The 27,714-nt window shown below is 44.4% G+C and overlaps 1 protein-coding gene across 1 annotated transcript in view; it reads right to left on the bottom strand.

Moving 5' to 3' along the window:
• Nucleotides 1-21,711, bottom strand: part of EFNB2 (ephrin B2) — a 48,575-nt gene extending 26,864 nt beyond the window's left edge. Inside the window, exon 1 of the mRNA XM_084879975.1 lies at nucleotides 20,896-21,711. Within this exon, the coding sequence (XP_084736101.1) occupies nucleotides 20,896-21,020 (125 nt within the window). The 5' untranslated portion in view covers nucleotides 21,021-21,711. The remainder of the gene's footprint in view (nucleotides 1-20,895) is intronic.
• Between the last annotated feature and the right edge of the window lie 6,003 nt (nucleotides 21,712-27,714).

The following is a 27,714-nucleotide window of genomic DNA, read 5'->3' as shown; positions in this document are numbered from 1 at the left end:
TTAGTAGCTGACACAGAGCAACCACCACATGTAAGCTGTTGTTAGAAGTACTAGTATTCATCAATCACAGCCAAGGCCTGCAGCCTGGAGACCTGTACCTGCCTCCGCTCAAAGCCCTGATCTCCACACCCATCCACTTTCACCACCGGCCAGCGCCCCAGGGGCTTGTCCCCGCCTCAGACATCAGCGTCCTTAGCAGCCAGATGGACCCATTTTCTTGTCCATCCAGTCAATTCTTTTCAAAATATGCATCAGCTCCCCCACCCCTGCAAGCTGTATATCATCTCTGCCTATCTTAGAACGCTCCCACATCACACCCTATGTCTAAAGTTTGGCTCACCGAGCTCTTTCTTCATTCAAAATGCTCCCAGGATCTTGTTTCCTTCATGAGATACATTTTCTTCCTGCTTCACCAAGGACTCACTGGAGGTGTCCTCCCACCCATGGCAGTAACTCCTCATGACTCCCTCTTCACTCACCAACTCGGAGTTACAGCTTTTGCTGGTGCTGATGGGTGAGGCCAAGAAGGCGTGACACATGGGCTGATGTGCCAACAAAGATCTCCACGTTCTAGACCATATTTTCAGAAGGCACAAATCCCTTGAAAAGCGGTAATAGTCAGTGATGGGGAAGCCATAACCCATAAAGGGAAGGGGAAGAACCTCAAATTTCAATAAGCATACTTCATATGCTCATGGCAGTAAATCTCAGTAAAACTCATTATTTCTAATGCTTGAAAAGAGTCAGTTCACTTTGCAGAACATATTGCGGCAAAAAGTAAAGCAAGAATGTTATCCCTTTCCCCTGAAAAAGTAACTGTTTCAAGGGAATATTAAAAATATTACTGCTGCCCTAGCCGGTTTGGCTCAATGGAGCATCGGCCTGGGGACTGAAGGGTCCCAGGTTCAATTCCAGTCAAAAGCACATGCCTGGTTGCAGGCTCAATCCCCAGGGTGTGGTACATGCAGGAGGCAGCCAATCAATGATTCTCTCTCATCATTGATGTTTCTCTCTTTCCTTCTTCCTTCCTCTCTGAAATCAATAAAACAAAAAGTTTAATATATATATATATATATATATATATATATATATATATATATATATATATATTACTGCTTCTTTATGCAAATCCACAGAAAAAGACCCAATACTTGAGTGCTTTACAGGTTTACTCTGTAAGCACACATATATATCCGTCAGCATAGCAGTGGCTTTAATTGATGAGGTTAGGATTTCTCCACAGGCAAAGGGTGAGGCTGTGTTTGAGTCTGAATCACAGATTCCTCGTACATGTCACCACTGTGTGCCTTTGAGCCCCTGCAGCCTCTTTCTGCCCTCCCAGGAACCCTCACTGTTTCTAAGGCAACAGAGGAACAAACAGGAGTCATATGAGTGTAACAACTTAAAGCGCTGTATTTCATGCCAGACTCTGAGCGACAACAACAACAAAAAAAAGTAGAAGATCCTGATCATCAGGAATTTACAATCTATCTCCCTGAGGGCCAGAGGTCCCAGGTGTGTCTGATTCAATAACGAAAGCCCAAGGGCTGACATATGGTAAATGCTCCGTAAGTAATGTATTCACTGAAAAAAAAAATATATATGGAAGAACAAATGGGAGCCAAAATATACACAAATAAAGTAAAGTCAAATTAGGTGCCACAAACTATTTGCAATTACAGGCATGGAAGGAATGCTCGAGTTGGGACCACCTAGCGTTGGGACTGGGGTGTGCTGAGAGCAGAGATGGGATTTCCAGAAGACAGCAGCCTAGACAGGATGGTGTTTCTGGAGAACAAGAAGCCGTGCAGATGGAGTTTCAGAGCTGCTCTCTCTGGAAGGATTTATGGGTATCAGCAGTCCTCTGCAGTCGCTTTCTATTAAAACTGCAAGGCAATTAAACACCTCCAGAAACACTAATAACAAAAACACTGCTGCTTTTGAGCACTTACCCTGTGCTAAGCGCTGATCAAAGCGCCTTACATCACGTTCTCTTCGTGTAATCACTGCGCCCGTACCCAACATGCAAAACAGGTGAGGATACACCTGCGCCAAACACCGGGCACCACAGGAAAAGCGCCCTTTCTCTGCACACGTGTCAGGTCTCACTGCATTACGTGAAAGCATAAATCTGGTTTGTGAAATGGATTTTTTTTTTCTTCAATTGAGCTTTTCACAAGCCATAAAGTTAAAGGAAATCAAGAGAAAGTCAGTCTGCACACAAGCTTGAGAGCACCTCCATCTACCTCCAGGCCAATCACCGTGGTTGTGCCCAAAGCCGAGGCTGCTTCTGAGGGAAGAGAACTAGAGACCACGGCTCATGAGGGCAGCAATCTGGGATCCCTGCATTCCCCTAGGCCTATGGTGGGCAAACTGCGGCTCGCGAGCCACATGTGGCTCTTTGGCCCCTTGAATGTGGCTCTTTCACAAAATACCATGGCCTGGGCAAATCTATTTTGAAGAAATGGCGTTAGAAGTTTAGGTTTAAACAATTTGGCTCTCAAAAGAAATTTCAATCGTTGTACTGTTGCTATTTGGCTCTGTTGACTAATGAGTTTGCCGACCACTGTCCTAGGAGGCCACGAGCCAAAAGGAGACACAGAACCAAAAGAAACCTCCCCAAATATTTTGCAATATTCAATAATACACTTCTGTTCACTAGGATGTGTCAAAAACAACTATGATGGTGACAACTGGCTAATTTTATTTTATTTTTTTTTAATATATTTTATTGATTTTGTACAGAGAGGAAGGGAGAGAGATAGAGAGTTAGAAACATCGATGAGAGAGAGTCATCGATCAGCTGCCTCTTGCACACCCCCTACTGGGGATGTGCCCGCAACCAAGGTACATGCCCTTGACCGGAATCAAACCCGGGACCTTTCAGTCCCCAAGCTGACGCTCTATCCATTGAGCCAAACCGGTTTCGGCCAACTGGCTAATTTTAAATGACTCAACTGGCCATCCAGAGTGAATGTCAAATCCAGATTTCTTTTTGTGTGATGACCATATTGTAACCAGAAGAAGCACAGAGGGAAAGCCCCATAGTTATAATACGTATCACACAGGTGAAGCTGTTTTTATTAAACTAGATCGCAAGTAAAAAGTGGTTAGAGGCATCATTTAATCAAATCTGCTGGTGTTGAACACAAAACCAAAAGACAAAGATCAATCATGCTTCGCGTCCTACGTAGGAGAGAGAACACCGTCAGGCCAGTTTCTTCTCTGAGCCAGGCTACTTAAGGGCAGAGCAGTCACCTCACTGCCTTTCTGAGGGGAAGTCGGATTTGCCTCCCCATCGGGAGAAGTGGGGCTCAGCACTGTTTCCCGGACATTGGTGCTGTGACTTCTCATGGAAGGGCTTCCGTGGAATGCTCCGAGAGTGGGGCAGGCTGAGCAGAAAGAGGCAACTCCCTGTGTTTTCTTTCCCCGCCCCCAATGAATCAGTCCCAAGCAAGACAATAAATGTGATGATTTTGAATCAAAAATAGTAAAGAGACGGTAATAATGTGGAATAAAATGGACACTGGAAGTAGGGTTCCACATGTAACCTGCCCGGAATGAAATGGTTTGATGTATGTTTTTATCTTCCGATTCCCAATTGAACTTAATCCAAGTTTTTAAAAGTTACTCTGAAAAACCAGACTGTAATTCTTCCCTGGGGAATACTTTGAATCAATCTAATAACCTAAATTAGACATTACTATTTAATAACCGAAATTAGATCTCTAATAATCTAAATTACACATTTCAACTTCATGTTCATCTTTGGGTAAATTATTTTTACAATGCAGACAGTGTGTGACATGGTGTTCTTTAACGTTTAAATCCACTCTAGGAACCCAGGCTTTTTTTAAAAAAAAAAAAAGCTAGCACAATGCATTTGCAGCACAAACCAGCCACTTAGGAGTGTAGGGATGGTGACATGCAATTTTCGTTTGATAGAGCAGAACACCACAAGTTGTGATCACAAGCCTGGATTCTTCTATTGGCCAGCATTGCACTACCGGGTCTCACGGGATAAGTCAGATGGAGGCCATGATTGCCCAATTGACTTCTGAACCTGGCTGGATGGAACGAGGGGATGCCTGGGAAGCCAGGAGCTGAGATGCCTGGGGATAGCTCTGTAGTGGAACCACAAGTGCACTTTCCAGGCCCCTGCGTGTGCCCCGTTTCCCCTTCTCTTTCCTCTCCTACCCTCTCCTGCCTGGCCTCTGGCCATAACACATTCACCTCAGGACAGCCATCCAAAGACTTCTTCCCCTTTTCCTCGAGGTTCACCTACAAGAACAGCCAAATGACTGAATGGCCCCTTTGATCCCAATAATAAGTCTGTGAAAACATACATGAAATACGAAAGAGCTGGATCTTCTTAAAGAAAGCAATAAATATGCCAAACTCCCATATGAGCAAGGGCAACTCGAAATGTTGTGACAAATGCAAAAATGTGAAGCTGATGCAGAATACAAGAGATGAAAATGAAGACATATTGACCAGAATGACCAGTTTCTGTGGCCAAATGATTGGGTCAGGCAAAGCCCCTCCAACCAGACATGATAAAGGTGTTTCTAATTTAAAAAGTGTCAGCTCAGACCCAGAGCCATTTCTATTTACCATTATGCACAGAACAATCTACTTAATATAGTAGATTGTTCTGCACACTTATATTCTGTCCACCTGAAAATAGAACGATGGTACTCATGTCACAGGACCAAGGCCAGTCCTGCCGGTGTGCACACTGTGGGGACAGGAGTTGTACTCGGGATGATCTGTCTCTGGAGCAAACTGCCAAGCAGAATTGGGTTCATAAGTAAATAATTACTTTTTTCATGGAGCACTGCTTTCATGTTTCCTTTCAGTTCAAAATTATATCATCAGAATATATGCTTTATACTCTAATTTTTAGCTGTCTGGGTTTTTTCCAGAAGTCTCTGCAATAAACACTACATGATTCTTGTGATCAGATTGGAACATTATTTTTGTACCGTTGCAAAGAACAAACTCTATCATTTCTTGAGCAAGCTTTCAGAACTCTGGCTTTTAAAATAAGCATTAAAAAACATATAAAGCCTGTAGACTTTTCAACATTTTTTGATGCAATTTCTTAGAAAGCTTAACTAAAAAAGTTATTGTAGACCTGGCAGTTAGCTGAAGTGTCATCCTGTGCACTGGAAGGTTGTGGGTTCAAGTCCCCGCCAGGAAGCAACGGATTGATGTATCTCTCACATTGATGTTTCTCTCTCTCCTTTCCTCCCTCTCTAAAATCAGATTTTTAAAGCAGTTATAATCTGAAATGAGATCTATTTAACAAATCCGTTTTTGAGTCCACAAAAGCTGTTGTAACAGCTACTATGCAATGTACTAGTTTATTCAAACACACACACAAAAAAAACATATGGGATAGACAGAATTTATGCTTCATTACTGAACTGCACCAATCTGGGAGCTGGCTAACAGTGTAGGGACGCGGAATACCAGTGTCAGGAACTTTGGGGGCAGGTTTACCTTAGCAGTTGGCATACCAAAAATCACAGCGCATCATGAAGTCGACTCGTTCACAAATCAAAGTTCTGTCTTTTTATCGCATGTTAGAAAACTCCCACTTTTCCCATAAAACGCTTCCATTTCATTTGCCTTAAATGCCAAAGGCTGCAGGGAAGAAGAGCAGTCGGTTCGTAAACGGGGTGAGACTGAGACTCCGAATGAGGAAAAGCACGCTGCTGCTCTGCTGTAACTGGCTGGTCTTTCCAGTTACCTGCTGACAAAGGATGCACGCTGCTCTAGATAAGCCCGAGCCCTTGACCCGTAACGTCACCGTGCACTTGGGCCTTGCAGTCTACAGGGAGACAGAATAGGATTAGCACAGAAGCCCAAGATGCCTTTCAGAAACGCTCTGTGCACTCGGGGAGAATAAATACTGCGGATAACGACACGTTCATGAGTGTGTGAATCTGAGGGCACATTTCATAAGCAGGCAGGATATTCAGTTTTGCATTACTTTCCTTTAAGGCTAGATTGCTGCTACTGCTTAATAATGTATTTTCTACAAGCCCCAGACAGGAGAGTTTTGTTATAAAATATATAAATAAATAAATGAAAACAGGGTCCCCCCCCAAAAAAAAAAAGATTTAGGCAATATCAGCCATAAGAAATACTTGGGGAGATTTTTTTCCTTTTTTGTGCATAGCACTTTACTGCCCCCTTTTTGCACTTTAACATCAGAACAATTTTCTTTACAAACATCTTCTGAAACCAGAGATAGTGCGGTGTAGCTAGGGGGTGTCAGGTTTGTACAGAACTAGGTTACCAGATCCCACTGCTCGGAGTAACAAGTAATTACCTTAAAACTTCCAGAGAGTGTACCTCTACCTCCTCCGCGAGTGGCTTTAAACCTCCAAGAAACAAGGTAGTCACTGGAGGCTGTAACTGACATTTTCTGCTTTAACTCGCATGTGTGTGTGCGCTGGAACAATTGTGTGTTTTCGCAGGTGCCCCTTCTTTCACACTTTTCTGAAACAAATATTATCTGCAACATGAACCCGATGTATTCAAGGGAAAGAAAAGGGGCATAAAAGTAGGCTATACAATTTGGGGCCATTAACGTGTTATAAATCCGAGAACTAAGAGGAGGGGTGTGCCTTTCAAACTTCACACCAATGACAAGCGAAACCTTTTCAAGAGAGGGAAAGATGAGAAGCACAGGAACTCAAGTGCACTGGGAGCCTATACGCCTGCAAACCAGTTCAGCAACTCTTCAAAGTGAGGCGCTACAGTACTTGTGCCTCTTCATCTGTGCACATACTCAAAAAAAAAAAAAGCATTAAGCTGGTCCACAGGAAAGTTTTATTTATAAAATTCTAATCTGCAATACATTCCTTGGCCCAGCGACCTCCACTTGCATTTAACAGTCTGTGCGTGCTGATGTGTATACTTTCATTTAAACTTAATCCATTTCCCTCTGTCATCCTGCAATTACCATACAAGTCAAAATAAGATTAAATTTCACAGCCTACAATGCCGCACAACTGAATGAAAACCGACTCCTTCTGATGTTAATCTTGTCTTTTATTTGTGATATAATGCTCAAAACACTGGTGGCTAGAATAAGTTTTATTTTTACCTCCTCAAAAGTAACATTCTCGTAGCTTAAATTTTCTTTTTGCAGGGAAATAACCAAGTCATTACTTCACTTTTATCCATACCCTGATGTTCACTGTCTATAAGAACCTGCCATTCATGATAGGACAGCCTATCGCAAGCTGAGGTTAAAAAGGTACCTTCAGCCGAAACTGGTTTGGCTCGAGCGTCGGTCTGTGGACTGAAGGGTCCTGGGTTCGATTCTGGTCAAGGGCATGTACATTGGTTGTGGGTACATCCCCAGTGGGGGGTGTGCAAGAGGCAGCTGGTCGATGTTTCTCTCTCATCAATGTTTCTAGCTTTCTATCCCTCTCCCTTCCTCCCTGTAAAAAATCAATAAAATATATATTTTTAAAAAGGTACCTTCATCTGTAAGTCAAACTTTAAGTGTGTGACACACAGATATCACTGTTTTCTTTCCACAGTTCCCAGAGACCCAGGGCTCTAAAACAGCCCCTCCTCCAAAACTTTCCAAAAAAGAAAAAATCATGCCATGAAGGCTGCACGGAAGGTCAGGTAAAGCGACACGGAGGGACCTGACCAGGAAGCCTGGGAGGTAGCGCTGTGCAGTGGGAAAGCGAAGGAGAGGGTGAATCACTAAGGCCAGCCTTTGTCATGCCGGCTTGACCACGCCGGCTCCACTATTGAAACAAGCGTTTCACAACCCTGAGAGGCAGGAGACGGCGCGGGCTTCTTTCCCAGCTGTACGCTGTTTGCACCTGCACGGTCTTGTTCCGAGCCCTGCTTTTAGCCGGAGTCTATAAAGGAAGGTGGAACTCTCCTTATTTATAGGTGAGGCCCCAGAAAGAAAAATGCCTTTCATCGAGAAGGGCATCTCCAGCCGGTTCTCTCTCTGTTGTTTTAGGGAGAAGCGTGGAGATCTATGTGCTCATCTACCCGAGTGGGAAAATCACAGAGATGAAAGGCACGCGTAAATCATCCCAGGAACGGGTTGGCACTTTAACAACTCAGAGAAATGGAATTAAGGTCTTAGCACATAGCAGCAGCACAGCCTAGAATTTGGGTGTATCTTTTCTGTCAACCCCTCCCATGCCTTTCATTCCCATCATCACTTTTTTTATTATTATTTTTTTTTATTTTAAAGAATCTTGCCTATTTCGAAAAACAATTCACCGGTGTTTTAAAGGGAACTTTGGTGGGGCAAACGGCTCTGCGAGCGAGGGTGGGCACACCAAGGGCCTCCAGTGCTTGCTCTCCGAGCTGAAGTGTGCCTCTGGGACTCAGCCTGTTGCATTTACCCTTGGACCCGAGTGCCCAGTCCGCCCCGTGCCTTGTATAGAAGGGGAGGCCCATGGGTGTCAGTGTAAATAAAGGATGAATACTTGGATAAGGAAAGGTTTAACAAGAGACGAAATTCTTTTCGTTCTCTCTTGATGTAAGCTGAGATTCCTCTTGCCAGCCAAGCATAATAAGGCTAGCAACACGATTTATAAGGCTGTGCGTAATCGCTTTATAGCCGCCTCCTGAATACTTCCTCCTTCCTGGCTCCAGAGCAGGGTGAGGAATAGGTGGGAGGTGGGCATATGACAGGAGACATTTCCCTGCACCTCCTAGTGCCTGCTGACAGCCCAGAGAGTGGGGAAGAGGGAAGAGAAACCAGACAGGTTACACAACAGCCAGGTCTGCGCTGCTAATTTGTGAAAAGAAGCGTAAAACCAATTGGGTTGCTACTGACTTCCCTAAAGATTACTCCCAAAATTGCATATATCTTAGAAACATGAGAATGGTGTGCCATGGTAACCCTGTGGACATTGTATATTTCCTGCTCAGTCACCATGAGCAGCCTGGCATTACCTAGACCACATGTGTCAAACACAAGGCCCGCGGGCCAAATCCAGCCCGCCAGGCCTTGCAATGTGGCCCGCACCGCGGTGTCATCACTGCACTCCGCTGTCAGTTTATGACATTGTCAGTTTATGACTGTTCAGTAAACCATTCGGCCCTCGATTTAGGCTGGATTTTAGATTTTGGCCCCTTCTCTGATTGAGTTCGACACCCCTAACATAGACAAAAAAAAAAAAAAAAACACCCCCAAAGGTAAATAAGGTACTCAGTTGCTCCTGAACTAAAAGGAGGAGATAAGAGGATGCTCCAGGGCCCTCTAAGAGAGTAAAGATCTGGTGATCTGGCTGCTTGGTGTATAGGTAAAAGCAAATGATAAGTCCCAGGGAAATGCCATCCGGAGAGGCTCAGTCCGGAGTCACAAGAGCCCCAGGCCCACCAATACTCGCCGCCCGGCTTCCTGAAACAAACTGCTCCCAACTCGCTGAACATCAAAAGCCAGATGGGCTATCCTGAATGAATCCACAGGCAAGGCGCCAGAATCCCAGTTTGCTGTAGAAATGGGCCTGGACTTGATTTGAGTCTTCTCAGCTCTGACAAGCTGGAAGCTGGCACCGCTCCCAAAATCCGAAATAAAATGGCATTTAATTGTGACTAGACTCTTAAAAAAGATGTCATACTATCTCCTCAGCTTGACACACACTCCGCGTAGAACCAAATGCAGCTCCCCTTGGAAATCTGGCTTTTTCTCCCAGCAAACAAACAAGCAGATATGAAAGGAGTGATACCCACGAAGTGCATTAATATTACACACTTTCATAACTAGCCCCCTCTGGGTACGACCTTGTTATGTCGAAGACTTAAAGGATCGATTTAGAATTGCATGCCCATCAGAGGAAGGCTATACGTCAAGATGGACAAGGGAAGAGTTGTACCCAAAACTTTCTTTTTCTGCACCTTGTGTGTACTGCTCTGAGCAAACACCTAATTCAGTACACGATTTCTACTTATCCCATGCCACAGCATAAGAGAGGCAGGGAATTAGGAGGGGTTCTGGAACCAGAGTAATCAGGTTCAAGTGCACGCTGTAGCACTTATTGGCTCTAGGACTTTGGGCAAGATAATTAACCACTCTGTGCCTCAGTTTCCCCATTGGTACTATGGGAATCATAAAAGTACCACATAGATGGTTACTATGATGGCTGAATGCATTGGTTAAACAAGAACAGCAGCTGGCACATAATAAGCTGTATTCAACCTTGTTCAATAAAATATACTATGTCCACCAGGTAAGTAGGTTTCTATATAAGAAATACCATTTAATATTAATGCAAAAAAAAAAAAATGTTCCACTGCCCTCCCTACAGGCTGAATTTGTATTTTTATTCAAGAACCCAATCTCTTACTGTACCTGCAGTAAAATACACAAAGTGAATTCTGCCCAGACCTTCTGCCCTCTCTGGAAACGTTGAAGGATCCCGTCCAGGGCTATGAATGTCACAACAAAGCATCAGGGGTAGGAAGCACAAAAGAAGAGTATCCAATTTTGGTAGTAGAAGGAGAATTAAAAAGTGCTTCCTAGAGCAGAAAAGTCTTAAAGAATGTTTAAAAGTCTGGCAGCTAAAAAGCCACAATGAGACATCAGAGCTTACAAAAAGGCGAAAGTGCCATGTGAAAAATTTTATTAGCACTTTACTTTTTATCTATTCTGCATTTGTATGTGAAAGGCAAACTGAACCAGAGCTAGGGGCACAGCAGATATTCAATTAGTTTTAAATTAACAATGGCTGACATATATTGGCTCATTGTGGCAAGCACAAAGCTAAATAAACTCTTTAAATCTTGACCACAATTTTATTACTCTTTTATTCAGTACTATTAGATAATTATTCCCATTTTAGAGACTGGACAACTGAGAGACACCCAGGGGATACTACTTCCAAAGCTTCACAGCTAAGAATGAACTAGACTGGGATTGGGCCCAGACAGCCAGATTCTAAAAGCATGCACTCTGATCTAAACTAAAAGAGCACTTACCCAGTTGTCTTCCCTAAATCCAGTTGCCTGAGCTTTCCAGGATCAACACAAGCCTTCTGACACAGGATACTGCTAATTCTCATATTAATAAGGTAGCTGAAGAGTCACTGGGTTCACTCTCCCACACGGTTGATTTTTTCGTTTGTGGGCCCTATCTTTGAGTTATGCTCTGATAAAATAATGTAGGTGTTTGCAGATGTACACTTTGTAGAGACACAGCTCTCTTAGCTGGAATGTTATTCCTTCGAGTTGCTTATTGCAGACATCTACTGTGTATTTTGCTTTCAGATGCCTGCTTTCTCTCTAGACTCACTTTCCCTTCCCTGGGGCCGCTTTTCTGGACACCCCTCCAAAATGAACACCCCACTGACCATAGCCATAGACTATGCACCACATCACAAAATGCCTTTCCTCCCACCAGGATTCCCTCCACTCCCCTTAGGATGTAAGTATTTTGAGGGTAGAGACTGATTTTTGTATTCTCAGGGTCTAGTAATAGACCTCACAGTTCATAAATACTTGTTGAATAAATCAAGGAATTATCCACCGTTAAATATCTAGAGATTCTAGCTCATTTGGTCTGGCCCTGCTAAAGCATTAGGAGTGAGTTAATGAAATGTTCGACCAAATACAGCAGGCTAGTTTTTAAGTTGATCATTCTGTATGGCCCTCGAATGATGTTATAAATACCCTAATGGCCCCTTGCTAGAAAAATGGTCCCCTACCCCTGATCTAGATGATCCCTGATGGCCTCCAAAGAGGCAAGCATGGGGGCACAGGGCAATGAGGCAGGGCCACAGATTTCTTCAGAGATCCCAGAACAGCCTTTATGAGTACGATGACCTAATGTTGTGTAGTTTTCCAAAAAACTTGCTCAAAGGCAAAGGTTCTCAAGGTGTGGTCTCAGACCAGCATCAGCATCAACTGAGAGCTAGTTAGAAATGTAAGTTTCAAGTCCCACCCAGACCTCAGGAACCCGCAATCCTGGGGGCAGGGCCAGAAGTCCCGTTTTAACAAACGCCTCCGGGTGATTCTGAAGCCTTCACGTCCTAGAGTCCTTCATCTCAAGACACGGAGCTCCAGGAGCAGGTGATATGTTAATACAAAGCAGGCAGCCATAAATACATTTGGGCTGTGTCTGTTCATTCAACCAATACTTACTGGATGTCAATGCCAACTATTAGAAAATTCTGAAATGAAATAATTCTTGTCCCCTGCCTTGTAGGGATGGGGAGGATGGCGATGAAGGGGATTAAGACTTGCGTGTGAATCTTGACAGTGCAGTGTATACCGATTTTCCTATGGCCTGGGTATTTAACTAAATTGCTGTGGGATTATAGAGAAAATACTTAAAGAAATGATGTTTGATCTACTACATCATAAAGAGGGGAAACTGTGAACTTTATGGACAGTCTATTATAATAAAGATCCATTTTTAAGATCTTTATTAAAAGGGGGTTTGGGAATGTTTGTTTTTATCCAGGATGTACCCCAAATATAGTTCTGGTAGTTAACTGAAAACTGACATGTTCTATCTCTTCTGCAGGCTGATAAACATTCTGATGCCCTAGCTGGTTTGGCTCAGTGGATAGAGCGTCAGCCTGCAGACTGAAGGGTCCCAGGTTTGATTCTGGTCAAGGGCATGTACCTTGGTTGAGGGCACATCCCCAGTAAAAGGTGTGGATCAATGCTTCTCTCTCATCGATGTTTCTAACTCTCTATCCCTCACCCTTCCTCACTGTCAAAAATCAATAAAATACATATTTTAAACATTCTGAGCTGGCCTTGGAAATAATTGGCCCAGCCTCACTCACTATTATGGCAGTTCGTATTCAGGGCAAATGTTTTCAGGCCAGATTCAGAAGCATTCCATCTGGTGGTGAAACCACGTCGGGCCTCAGGTTCTCAGGCTGGAACACGAGAGGCCAAAGAGAAGCTGGAGGAGACATTTCAGACTCTCTGGCTCTGTAGGTCAGAGATTCTGAGATGCACAGAGCTTAGTATCCTGCAGGGAGTGCAGACTGCGGAGCCACAGTAGAATAGGCAGAAGGCAGGGAATTGCACCCCCCTTACCCCAATGCACACCCCTACCAAACAAGCAAAAGCCCAGGACTGTCTATAGTCTCGTGTTTTTGTCCAACACAAACATACACTGACACGCCAGTTTCAAAAAATGTAGGTAGCACTTGTACCTATTCTGGAGTGATATGGGAGTAATGCATCCATTAAAAAAAAAAAAAAAAAAGACAGAGTAATGCCTCAGATGCTATAGTTACTTAACTGGCAAGTATTGGATGAATGACCCACGGCCTGTAGTCAAAATCAGATGCAACCAAACTTAAATGGAGAAAATGAGCTGGATTGTTTAATAGTTTTATATAGAAAGCATGAAGAATCTCCAGAGCCTGCAAAGTTTTCAGAGCAAGGCAGAGAGAGCACCAGAGTTCCATTCCCAGCCTTCAGAATGCCTGCCCACTACTGGGTATAGTCAGAACGTTTATCTAACCATGCTTTAGAGAAAGAAAATAGCGAACTATGAGTACTTCACTACTGCCAATTTTCCCTATGTTTTCTTTAGAGAGTTACAAAGGGCAGAAACAACTTGTTTTTCTTTAATGGAGCATTCTCCTACTATGTTATTTATTTGAAATCAGCAAGCATGCACTCACCTGTCACAAAATGCTTTGGACTAGAATTACATGTTTGAATTTATACGTGGAAAGGAAAACAAAGCGCCACTGCTGATTTGCTGCAGGAGCCACAGAAATAAGTTTACCTGGCATTCAGTGGGTGTGGAAAACATTTTATAATTGACCACCTATACTTTTTCCTGGTTAGCCAGATTCAACCACCCTTGCCTGTAACACTTCTGAAATATGGTCAGAGCAGGATGATGGTTAGTAAACGAGAGGCAGGGCTTTTTCCTGCATCATTTCTCTGATCACTTTAACCCTGGCCCTCACAGAAAGCTGGAGGCCAGGGCAATTCAGCTTCTCCTTTTGTCATCTGCCTGCCATAAATATGCACCAGTCTGCAACTGAAAAGCTGAAGGAGGCCGCAAGCTTGCCGGACATTTATCATGCTCTGTTCCCTGTTAACAAGCAAATACTTTAGCTGAATGGGCCATTAGCAATCATTGTCAAATGCAGAATGCAAGGTGCTTGGATGTGACCAGCTTGTAAATCAGGGGGTGTCCCTCCTGCGTGATGAACCCAGGCAAGCGAAATGGGTCTTTGGATATGGATTGCTGAATTAAGTTAGAGAGGAAGGTGAAGCAGCAGGCCTTGGCTCTGGCAGGTCTATGGGCAATCATTTAAAAAATGGTTTTAATCTATGACAGGCACATAATGATGAACAGAAAAACAGGCCACGTATGCAATCAATCTACAGCCCAAAGCAGATGGTCAAGTCAGCTGCCTGAGAATTAGGAATAAAATCAATGAAATGGGTCTGAAACAGAGTATTTGGGATTAATGAAGATCTTCAGACACTCACAAAATGTGTTCGAATGCCCTTGAGCCAGCCACTCCATCAGGAAAGGCACTGGGGGTGTTTCGTTCAGCATTGTCAATGTCTGAAGAGTTCAGGCTCTCCTGAGGGGCTGCTGAAACTTTTCTTCAAGGCCAAAGAGGCGGCAATAAAGCAAATATTTCCCTTCTGGCTTGACCCAATTGCAGATGTCACTCTGCATGTAACCCAATCACGGCGTCCATGGCTTATTTTGTGTAATGACGGAAATGGAAAGTGTGGAAAGGCAAAAAAAAAAACAAAAGTACAGCGTATTTACAAGGTTGCTCTTACAAGGTTGCTCGGGACAGGGGGCAATTAAGATGCAACAGCATGGCGATTTTGTTGTTACTGTATTTAACGTGAAAGCTGGGCATGCTAACGTTTTCACAGGCCTTTTATGTGCATGAAGGGTGCCTGTCCCATGGGACTCAAAAGGTTAAAACTCACATGGATGAGTAAAATATCACCTAGAGAGAGCCCGTTCTAAATTGCCCCTTTAATGATTTTATTATACATATATATTATTTTTTTCTAGGGCGGGAAGGACAAAACTCAGAGAAGAATTCTCTGGCTAAGGGAGAGGGGCAATAATACATGTTTACCTTTTCTTCTCCCGCTCTGTGCTTGGAGGCTCAGGGTCTGGGAGAAGGTGGAAATCAAAAGGTCTCTGTTTTCTTTTGCACTAACTCCAGCCCTACCTCTCCCCTCTGGCCTCTGTTCCCTGCCAGCAGGCCCCTGCCTGAAGCCCCAATAGATGAAGGCAGGGACCGCCAAGTGCAGCTAATCCTACAGAACGGCGGCCGCTGTCAGGCCAGGAGTTAAAAAGGAAAATCTTGCAGGCCTTAACAACTGCAGTGATCTGAAGTTTTAATCAGCCCCCAATCTCAACCTCTGAAAAAGGCGGTCAATGAAACCTACCTTGGCCATATTATCTGCCACCAATGAGCAAGAACTGAGCAGCTTTTCTTTCCTTGCTTTCCCCATCCCAGGCCACAAGTAGGGCTTTCATACTTCCTAATCCGAGTTTCCAAGTCTGTGTGGTTCTCACATAATAGGCAACAGCCCGGAGCAAGGGCCTGGTTTCTACACCCTTTTCAGGGACGTGTCATTTCCAACATCAAGCTAATCTATATGTTGCCATGGCTTCACCCTTTATCTGCCTTTACATCTTATGAACTGCATGGATTTACCACATTATTTTTATCTGAAAGACAGAAAATGGTGGTTTTATTGCCATACAATCAGATTACTGCTGCTAGTTTCTCTATGCCTTTTTACCATACTTCAATCAAAGGGGATCAGTTTCTTTATACTCTGCCCTTGATTTACATTACATCTGTAAAGACCTAGTCTGGGTTGTAATCCCCTTATTAACTATGACCAGGGTTGATTTGCCTAAAAATAAAAGCAAATTGTGTCAGACCCTTTCACTTTGTTTTTGATTCGGAACTACAAAATGGATTACTAAAGAAACCTTCAGAGTTCACACGGCTCGTATAGCACTGAATTTAAAATGAGAATTAAACAAGTTAAACAGGGGAGCCGTGTCAACGGTTTACATTTTCCATCATGGGAGAAGGGCTGAATTGCTGATGTCTTTGTATTATTTGGCTTCAGAGAGACAATGAAGCCACAGGAGTTTTTCCAAGCTGTTCCGAACACTGTCCCATTCGCTATCCTTCCTTCCTTGCTTTTCTTATAGTCCTCTCCCAGCCCCATTCTAATTCCTCCCCTTAAAAAAAAAAAAAAAAAAAAAAAAAAAGGTGGGGGGGGGCCCCTTCCCTGAAAGACCCAACTCCTAACTAGAAGCTTATCGTTCTATGGGTCCTGCATATTTTAATCAAAATATTTTAAACAGTCGAACACTCCTATTTAAGGCTCCGCTCCTCCACACAAAGGGTGAGCTCATAAGCAAATCTATGTAGATGTATGATAAGTGACCTGAAAAACAGGCTCTTTATGTCAGCAGCAAATGAAGGCAGAGATTAGGCAGGCAGGATACCATTTTCATCATTACCTCTTAAAGAAGAGTGCTTCCTTTTCTGTCTCATTTGCAAGGGGAGAGTTAAAGAATAAAGTTTTCATCAAGTGCTAAGGAAATATCCCTCTTTAAGAATTTTTTTTTTCTCTTTCTTGGTGAGGGTCTACAGTATTTCCCTCCCCCCCCCTCCCCCTGCCACTCCCATTCCTGTGACAAGTCACTGCAGTCAGGATTTGGGGTCTCAGATCCTTTCCTCTCAGAAGAGCACGCTGGGAAATGCTGCTCTCAGGTAGATAGATGTACAGAATCAGCCTCCTGGGAGCTACCTGGAGCATTTCAGCGGAAGGCAAGGCAGCAAAGATTTAGTTGCTCCATTTGAAGGAAATTACGATGGTGAGCCACCAACTAAAGGATATATCTCAGTAACTTCACAGAGGAGAGGTTTTATGGGAATTAATTGAAACACACCCATTATGATTCTTCTTCAGCTGACTCCATGTGGAGAAGCCATACCAATCTGTAGTATTTTTGTTGTTGTTGTTCATTTATTTTTTATTTTTATTTTTACTTTTTAGATGACCTGGGAAAGATGTCTTATTCACCTGTTCTCATCCTTTAGCCCGGGAGTCAGAAACATTTAGGGACGTGGAAGTCATTTGCATTTCTTTGCATTCGCTGGACAAGTGTCAACAGCTCTGCTTTGGGGAAGATTTAGAACCAAGTGCTTAACAAATCATCTTAACCCCCAGCTCCCATTTCGGAGGCTTGAAGCTGTAATTGCTGAGGTTAGAAAGTGCAGTCCCCAGACACACGATTCCCAAATAAATTCTCCCCTCGTCTGAAAGAAGGCTACCAAGCATGTTGTGAGATAGCGCTTTAGCTCTGTCTTTGTGCTCTCTCTGGCTCAGTTGTCCGGCGAAACGAGACGACAGTCCATTACCTACAGTTTATCATCCTGACAAAACGTGAGGAATGTGGATGTGAAAGCACTCACAATTCCACCCCTGGCGCTTTGTGCTCTTTTTTCTCTCTATATTAAAACCGACAAGATTAACCCAAACGCAAACTGCGGAGCATAGTTCAAGGGGCTATTCAATCAGTGCTGAATGTGCATTTGTTTATCTACAAAAATAAGAATTTCGGGCACAATGGAGGGCAGGCTGGCTTATATATGGGATTGAATGGGCTGTTTAAACAGCACTATCCATTGTAGTTTATTTTATCAATCTCTGACAGGTCCGTATTTATTCGGAGCCTGACTGTGATGGAGCCCATGTATTATAGGTTATCTGGATATTATCCGGCCATTCTTTTCTATCAAGTCAATCAGTATCAGGAATTTAGTATTATGTAAGGAAAAAAAATGGCATGGGAAAAGCAAAATGCTTTGTTAACTTACTAGTATGTGGTGCGTAGGATAGAGCACCCCTAGACATGAGAAATTAATGCTCAACTGAAATTTTCAACAAAGTTGGTGTAATTCATTCTAGAATACCATACCAATACAGACTTGCTTCCTCTCAAGTGAAATCAATATTTAAAAAAAAAAAAAAAAGAAAAAGAAAGAAAGAAAGAAAAGAAAAGAAACAACTATTTTATTTTGGCAAGAACATCATGTTTGGGAAAAATTGTCCTACTGAAGTGTTAACTAGAAATAAATGAAAAAGCCAGGTTTTGCTGCTATTCTCTCCCAAGGTTAACACACACACACACACACACACACACTTTTAAACAACCTAAATGTCTACAGCTGATCCAACTCAAGCAGAGCACATGGATGCAATGTTAATAATCATCAGGGCTAGCGTTTCAGTATGTAGAACTTCTTTCAATTACTGCGTACACTCTCAGGGATGGGAGCAGCAGATAGTGTGATGCAAGTAGTTATGGAGACAGTAAATTTACAAAGGGTTTTCTGGACTCTGTATCCAAACAGCTGCTGCATGCTCCCTGTGTCCACCACCTGCTAAAAAAGCTGACCCCTGAATGAAACAAACCTAATCCCTGATGGCTGCTTCTTGACAAATGAGTTGCTCCCCAGTCCAGATGAACTGATGGGAAACTTCAATGCACTTGATTACCTGCTTGCCACATCCCACTGACCCACCAACTTTTCTCTGGAAATAAATATGCAAAACTTCCCCAACTAAAATGAACCCGCACCATGAGGGGTTTTTTATTCATTCCTCCAGGAAGAAATCTTTCTGATCTTTCATCCTAGCATTGAGCTACATACTTCAAGTAGACCTTTGCCAGTCCTCCAGGCAAGCCATTATCGCGAGAATGATAAAAGAAATTCTACTCTTGAGGACTCGGAGCAATCAAGCCAACAGCAACATCAGCAGTGCAAGGAGGCTGGCTTCTTTCTCTAAACTGCAGGCCTCCAGTAGGTCTCTAAATCCGGGACCACAGCTAGGAAAAGCAGACTATTGCTAATAATCACCAGAAATCATCAGGACGGTGAGTAAATACCAGTCACCCCCCGCACACGTTCGGAAAAGAAATATTCATGTCTAAACCTTACATTGAAATAATTATTGCTCTACGTTTTCTTTTTCCAAGTAGGTATTTCTAATGCTCCTCCCAGATAGACACCAACTAGTAGCTAATAATGCAAAGATATATAAAGAGCTGAACACTGGAGGAGTCAATGGGGATTTCTTTAAACTAGATTTAAGTACAAATATGAAATCCCAATGCGGGGGGAAGAATCAACCCCCAAAGATTGTGCACCAGTGAAAGTGCAAAGTGGAGCGGGCAGGCAGCCTGGGGGAAGAGGAGAAGGCTGGCGCCGCGAGCATTGCGCATGGAAGAGTGACCTCTGTAGGCACAAAGCGAGCACTGGCGGCCTCATCCGGGCTCCCCGCCCGCCTGGCCAGGGGACACCCGCGGCTGCGAGCTGGTCTGAGCCCGGCGCTTTCTGGCACCACCTGGTGCCTCACCCTCCTGTAAAGATGTTACTGCCACTCATTTCTCAGCAAATACGGCATCTTCCATTAAGGAACAACAGCCAAAAGACGCCCATGTTAAGATGAGGCTCAATGGAAGGAGGTTGCATGAAGTAACTTTTAAATGTGTGCAGGGCTGTGAAGGGCCAGCTAGCAGTCTAGCATGGTGCCTGGATTTATTTGATCCGCTTTAGTGCTGTGACGTTTCTCGCCCTTGTCACTGGGGGATTCTGGGCTAGCGTAGTATTGGTGAATGTGAAATGGACCACTTTTTAAGGAGTGGCTATCATTCTTTCATTAAGATGTGATTTCTAAATCAATCCCCCCTTCTCTTTACTCCTGAATCCATGGCCAACTCGCTCAACTTCAATGAGGCCATTGATTTTTGCTTCTGATCTCAAAAAGCTTACTGACTCCAGGAACCAGCCCATGCCTCCATAGTTTCCCCAAGTTTTCTCCAGGCTAAGATTCCACAATTCTGTACAATATTTTTTTGGCTGAGATTCATCCCAAGAATGAGGTAATATGCGATCCTGAGCGCCCAGAGGAGGAGTAACTGCGAGATAGTTAGCGATGGGTCGCCTTTAAATTCTAAATTCTAAATGTGCTCACTCTGGTAGCTCCCACTGAAAGTTAATCTCCCGCAAGGCCTGGCTTTCTCCTGGCCGCGCTGTTGGATAAAAGCAAGTGGGGTCTAAGGATCCCATTCCAGCCTGGGCTTCAGCTAAGGTCGCCTGGGCAGGGCCTAAATGAAGCTTTTGGGAAGAGCGTCCTTAAAATCTAGCCAGCTACCGGACCACGCTGAGTTCCTGGCCCCTAGTCTAGAAAAGAAGAGAGCGGCCTTCGTGCAGGGATCTCCAGGAAAACCCCGAGGCCCCTCTCCGGGACGGGAGCGGGGAGCTCGCCCCCGGAGTTCTCCCGCGGAGCCGGCGAGCTCCCCCTGCACTCAGGCTCCGGGGCGCTCCGGGCGGCCCGGGACCACAGGCTCCCCGCTCCGGGGTGCGCCCCGCGGCCAGGGGGGCCGCGCTCGGGGCCCTCACCGCGCTCGGGCGCTCGTCGGGGGCGCAGCATCCATCCCCGCCTCTCTCCAGAGCTCGCCAGCCCCTGCGCGCCTGCCTGCCAGCCCGGTTGGTGGCCCCGTTCTCCATCCTCGGGAAAAGAAGGGGTCCAGGGGCCATCGGACACCTTTGCGGACGCTGCACGGAGCCGCCAGGAGCTTTTTAACACCCGGGAGCGCCGGGGAGGGGAGGAAGGCGGGGATGGAGCATCTCAGCCCTGGCGCTCCGACTGGAAAGCCGAGCGAGTGCAATGTGCCATGGATGGGAGACGGGAATCTGGGGGCTCATGGCGGGGAGGGGGAAGACCGAGGTTCCAGAAATAGGCTCTGAGGCTCCGCGGCCCGACCTTTCTGTCGCACAGACCGCGCGGCGCGGCGCGGCAGACCCGGGGCGGCGAGGGCGATCGCGGGATGCCACTTACTTGGAGTTCGAGGAATTCCAATAGATGGGCTCTAAAACTATCGATCTGGAGATCGCACTTCTGCATAAAACCATCAACACTCCCCAGCAGTACTTCCACACGGAGGAGTCCCTCCTCACGGCCATGGCCAAGCCGCTCCCAGCTCCTCCGCGCACTCGGGACGGCGGAGGTGCGGGGTGCGGGCCGGAAGCCCTGGTTCTCCAGAAGGCAGCAGCAAAGGGGAGGCGGCAGGCAGGTCTGGGGCGCGCCGAGCAGCTCCAGCGGTGGTCGCGGGCGCCAGGAGCGCTCCCCCTCGGGGCCCTCACGGCGAGAGGCTGGAGCGCACCCGCGGGGCGCGGCGGCGCGGCGGGCTCGGGGCTCCGGGGCGCCGCGCCGGACCCAGCTCGAACCGCCGGCTCCCGTGCGACTCCAGGGTGTCGGGCGCGGGACGGCGGGGAGGGAGGGCGAGGGAGGACACAAAGGCGGAGAGACGTCTGACCGGGCGCGGGTGGCGGGTGCTGCGTCCCGAGCGAGCGGGGCTGCCTCCTCGCACTATAGATCCAGGAGGACGACGGGCAGCGGCCCGAGCGCGCGGGCGCCGCGACGACGCGATTCCATGTCCCGGAGCGCGGGGCGGCGAGGAACGTCTCCGGAGCGCGGGAGCCTCCCCACTCCTCGCGGCTCCCAGCCTGCGGAGCGAGCGAGCAGGAGGAGCTCGGTCCCAGGCGCGGGCGCCGGACGCGCGCGGGCCTTTGTGTGCGGGGAGGGCGCCGGGACCCGCTCTGCGCGCAGCGACTAGATCCGGACACAGCGCCGCGGTCCCCGCCGCCGAGGAGAGTCAGCGCGGCCGGCGCGCTGTCAGACACTATAAACGCGGGGCCCCGCCCCGCCCGGCGCAGCCCATTGGTCCTCCGCACGCAGCGCCTGTTGGTTGGGCCGCTGGCCCGTCAATCATCCGCCCCCCGTCCGGCATTGGGCCCCGCCAGGCGGGGCGTCGGCTGACAGGTGAGCCCCGCCCTCCGGCCCGGCGGCGGCGGCGGCGGCGGCGGCGCGGGCTGAGCGCAGGGAAGTCGGCGGAGGAGAGGAGCCGGCCGGCTGGCCGCGCAGCGCCCGGGAGGCGCGGCGGGGACGCGGGCAGGGGCGGGTGAGCGGGAAGCGGGGATGCACGGAGTCACCTGTCCCAGGCCCCAGGTCGCGGTTCCAGGGCCCGGCAAGTGTCCTAACTTTGAAAGACAGCGTAGAGGGCGAAACTTCGCCGACAGGGTCGAAGACAGAGGGTCTCCCCGTGCGTCTTCCTTCTTTAAATATCTAAAAAGTGGGATCACTCTGCAGGGTCTGACTCCCACCTCGCACGCGCATCCCTTCCTCTCCCCGGCCTCTCAGGGATGCGCTTCAGACCCGATGTTGGTACCAAACGTCAGCAGGGCCCCAACCTAAGTCAACGGGGCCTCGAGTTGCCAAATGATTCATCCCCAGGGACCCGGCGCCGGTGGGGCCGCGGACAGGGAGGGCGTGGACGTCCTGGCCCTGAATCCCCCGCGCCTTGCTTAGTTAGCATCGAAGGCAGCACTTCTTGGGGAAAAGTGTCGCCGGCCGCGGGGCTTTGCCTTCATTAGCCTCCGGGACGCACGCCTCCCCAAGGTGGCTGGGAATTCAGGGGTGACGGTATCAAATAGCGCCCAAGTGGAGAGGTGGCAGGAATTCACTTGGGTTCTTGGCGAAGTGCTTTGCCAAAGAACCACTTGGACAAGCGCCACTCTGTCGACTGCTTCCACGGACCCACAGCGCCCACTAGCGGCCAGCTCGCCATCTCCGCGTGCGAGAGCACAATGGTCTGTCTACCCACCCGGACCCGGCACAGCGCCCCCCGCCCCCACTGCTCCGCTCCATCTAATCGCGCAGAGAAAGTCCAAAAGGGAACCTTTCTTAAATGACCGAGAGCAGACGAACACGGAAGAAATTAAGCACAGTACAAATGTACAGTTCAGTTTGGGGGGCGGGGGGGATAGGGGGGAGTATGCCGTATATCCACAACATGCTTTCAAAAACCCCAACCCCCGTGTCCTCCAGGGTTTAATGTTTCAAATGCAAAGAACTGGGCAGTCTTCCTACAACTGTATTTCTTTACCCAACTTATCCGCTAAGCTAAATTTAAAACAGAAAATGTATGTTAGAAACATCGTGTTTACTGGTTTGCTTTCACCCTTGCTTTTAACATTTAAAGATTTGATGATGCATTAAGTATTCGTTTTGTGAGATCTAAGCCATAAATTAATGTATATTTTAACTGGGCATGTAAAAAAATAGTAAAGGCTAGTTTAAGATGGAAAATGTTATTTAGGATACACGAGGTTGTGAAAACATATTATTCCAAGTTGACCTTTACTCGAGAAGATTTTATATTCCTCAATTGCTAGTTTTAAATAATCCTCCAACTCAAGGAAATAATTTTTAAAACTCAAAGGCGGTAAAAACCGATTCCAGGACATGGGTAGATTTCCAGGAGGGCTAAAAAACATAGGAAAAGTCAGGCAGTATTTATTCATAAACTCACAAGGGTAAAAATAAGTCGTTTTTAATAAGCTTAAAGCATTCAAAAATTTTTTTACATTTCTTAAATATTTAAAATGTTCTTAAATTTCTTAAAATTTTATTTAAAAGCTACTAGCTTAAAGATCTTTTAAAAGAATTAGAAGTATGTTACTATGTTTTTATTTAGCAGACTTACACTGTGAAGCTTAAGTTGTGACCTCTTAGCTCCTACATCCTCTCTTCAAGTTAACCAGAGGAAACAAAGGAACTTTGCATTGTCTGAAAATAGCCATAGCTTCCATTTTTAGTAAATCAGATATTCTCACATCCATAGCATTTTACCTTGAGAAAAATATAAATGTATGTATAAACTCACTTCCTATTTTTATTTGACCAAAACTTAAAATCCTACACAAGATTCCTGTTGGGTAACTTTGGAGTGTGTGAACATTATCAACTTTCAGTAAATATGAATAATTAGCTATATATATTTACTACGTGAAAAGCATCAGCAGCAGTAACTTCAACATGCTAATGTTTCACTGCTACTTAGTAATTTCAGCAATTAAAAGCATCACCTCAAATCATATATTATACAAGGCAAAAAAAAAAAAAAAAAAAAAAGTCCTATGTATAAAAGACAAAGCTGACTTTTTAAGTATGGGAACCCAAGAAGAAGCAATCACATGAGTTATTTAATACTTCTTTGCATTTAAAGGACTTCATTTTACAATTAAATTGTTGGAGAAACATGATTATTTTTTGAAAATCTGTAATTTATCAGCACATTAACCCATCAAAAATAAATTTTATTTTAGCACAAAAAATTACTTGAAACTATTTCTAGAGTTAAGAAATTTCTAAAAAAAAAAAAAAATTGGAATTTATTCAATTACAAAAATAGATATAAATTTGAACGTCAAATGAGGTGGTAAATACTTAATGCAAGTTTAAGAAAAACAAGAGGGCAGTCAATTTTGCCCAAGTAAATTCCCCTTACTAGTTATGTTTCGGCCCCTTTGAATTCCCAAGCATGTGCTTATCTTTAGAACTTAAGTTTCTTATATATTCCTTGCATGGTAACCTATCAATTCTAATAAGTACTTCAAAAGACATCTTTAACTTCTGTAAAAACAAAGAACAAAAACCTTATCTAAACTTAACATTACTGAAAAAATTACTGAAACTTTTTGTACGTGATTAAATGTTGTCCAAACCATGAACTTTCTATGTGGCTCCATATTTCTACTAAAACTGTACCTTTGTTTCCTGGCAATTTATTTCATACTAGTCACTTACGTTTTTAGAACTCCTCTGCAAATGCTCAATTTTACTGGAGAAAACTTCGAAACAAGTAAAAAATAAAACCCTTTCTTAGATCAACTTTGTCATACACTCCTGCCACATCAATAAAGCTCCTAAAATTCAGATCACACATTAAAGCTTCTTAAATTTACTTATGAGTTTGGTAGGAAAGTATTAATTATAGTGGGTTCTTAATCAAAAGAAAAATTTTCCCTTTTGGAAATTTAGTGACAAATCATACATTATAGGCAAAAATACCATTTTCCACTATCGCAGTCACCTAAATCTCTAGCTCAATTTAACATTGCTTTTACATTAATGCAAAAAAAAAAAAAAAAAAAAAAAAAAAAGGCAGCACAAGAGGAAAGAATAGTGATGGCTCCAACTGTCTTGAGCACCTGGCATGCAAGAAACCACACTTCCTTATTTGCAAATGAAGAACGGGTTAAGAGGAAGCACGAAGCTGAAGTCACCATTCCAAGTGGAATTGGTAGTTTGGTGAAGATACAGATAACAACTAGCTGTGCAGTTTTGATTTTGTCAGTTCTGATTTTGTTACTCAATTGTAATTTAAATTCTCCAAATAGCATTCCCACTTTATGGACTGATCTGATATATATAGCCGATTATAAAGTTAAATTATGCTCTAAACATATAAGGAATATTACTGACAGCAGTCATTTGATAAAAGGTCTCCTAAAATGGGTTGATAAAATCATTTTTGCTCCCTCTTTAACCCACTTTATATTAAGACATTTAGAAACAGCTGCAATTATATATTCCTTTCTTTGTTGCCATTTGATCCATAGTGAAAACCTTTACAGTGAAGGAAGCAATCATTATCTAAGTGTATACAAAGTACAAACCCATTTTATTCTGTTAATAAAGTCCTGTTTAGTCATAACAGTAGAAAATATACTGATACTATTAAACACACAGGCTCACTCTTGCCTGAGTGATAGTGAAATTGCTGCATCAGTAAAGTTGTAATTTTCAACTTACCAGCTTTCAGGCATAGAAAGACTAAAATATGTATTAAAAAAAAAAAAATAGAACCATTTGAACATCCTCTAATCCAGTGGTCATCCGTGAGGTCTGAATGGTTGGTGACCACTGCCTAATCAATCACTAAAAACCCAGGAAAAGAACAACCTTCAAGACTTCCAATTATGTTCAATCACACACACAATTTTGATAGTAGGTCATCTGTATCCTGTTCCAGTGTTTCCAGCTGCAAATCAGTTATTCTAGTAACTGCAGATACTAAATATTAAAATTAGGCAATGCAATCTAATAATCTGAAAATCAATGGCAATCTGCTACAAAATGTATAGTGCAGTATAATAGCTACTCCAAGATTATGGACTATTATTTCAGTTTGTCGGTTGTTTTTAAATGAGTTGACAACATGGATAACGAAGGTAATAGCAAAGGAATCAAGACCACTATTAATGGCAATTCAACAAATGAAGTTAGGTCATGCCGAAACCGGTTTGGCTCAGTGGATAGTCGGTCCGCGGACTAAAAGGTCCCAGGTTCAATTCCGGTCAAGGGCATGTACCTTGGTTGCAGGCACATCCCTGGTAGGGAGTGTGCTGGAGGCAGCTGATCTATGATTCTCTCTCATCGATGTTTCTAGCTCTGTGTCCCTCCCCTTTCCTCTCTGTAAAAAATCAATAAAATATATTTTTTAAAAAGTTAGGTTGTCTACTGCTTGGGCTTTCAACAAGCATTCCCAATTCCTAAGCAGAGGCCTTTATTTCTTCTACCTTCAGTAGTTCTCTCAGGTCCTTTCACTAATACCGTGATAATTAATAACACTCTGATGAGTGTTCATAGGAATACTGGAGGGCTCTAGCTGGTTTGGCTCAATGGTTGAGTGTTTGTCTGTGGACTAAAGGGTTCCAGGTTCAATTCCAGTCTAGGGCACACACATGCCTGGGTTGTGGGCTAGATCCCCAGTGTGGGGCCTGCAGGAGGCAGCCAATCAATGATTCTCTCTAATCATGGAATATTTCTCTTCCCCCCGCCCCTGAAGTCACTAATACACACACACACAAACACACACACACACACACAGGAGTGACAGGTCTCAAAAACTAAGATAGCCCATCTTCAAAATTTCTCACGACCAATAATATAAAACAGACAAATGCTTCTGGGTATAAACAAACAGAAAATTGAGAACTGAAAACAGAACCTCTTGTTAATAGTGAAGTTTTGGAGAAATTTTAAGTAACAAATGGAGGATCCTTAATATAAAATTAGCATTTCAAATGATGTATGGAGTTCAATTAGCCAAGATCCTATGCTATTTTACTTCATAAAATAAAAACGTACAAAACCACTGAAAATTCTTAAGTTGCTGGTGGCTGTGCAATATTAAACGGAAGACAGAAATGGCCTAAATGGTTACATCTTTATAAGGAAAACTGGAGCAGTAAATCTTTAAATATAAACCCTTTCCCCTCTTTACAAACATTAACCAGTCCTCACACCAAACTATTGGGTCGGCAACTAAGTAATTGCGGATTTTTTAAAGAAAATCAAAGACAATTTTTTCATGGAACTAAATAAGTTTATTCTGTAATGTATTGCCCATTTTGATCAATGACCTTTTGCCATCTTTCAGGCAGCATCATAATCCCACGTTCAAAAAACTTCTGGTTTTTATTAGCAAAAAACTGAATCAGGTACGATTTGACATCATCATCATTATTGAAATTTTTACCATTCAAGGAGTTTTGTAAAGATCGAAACAAAAAGTAATCAGATGGTGCAAGGTCAGGACTATATGGTGGATGTGGCAAAACATCCCAACCAAGCTCCATTAATTTTTGCCGAGTGACCAAAGATGTGTGTGGCCTTGCATTGTCATGATGGAATACAACACCTTTTCGATTTGTCAATTCGGGCCGCTTTTCTTCAACTGCATTGTTTAATTTCGTTAGTTGTTCAATGTAGACATCAGAATTGATCGTTTGGTTGGGTGGTAAGAGTTCA

This window comes from Pipistrellus hanaki, assembly GCF_964339955.1.
Source record: "Pipistrellus hanaki genome assembly, chromosome: 3".
Classification (NCBI taxonomy): Eukaryota; Metazoa; Chordata; class Mammalia; order Chiroptera; family Vespertilionidae; genus Pipistrellus; species Pipistrellus hanaki.
This window is presented reverse-complemented; position numbering and strand designations above follow the sequence as displayed.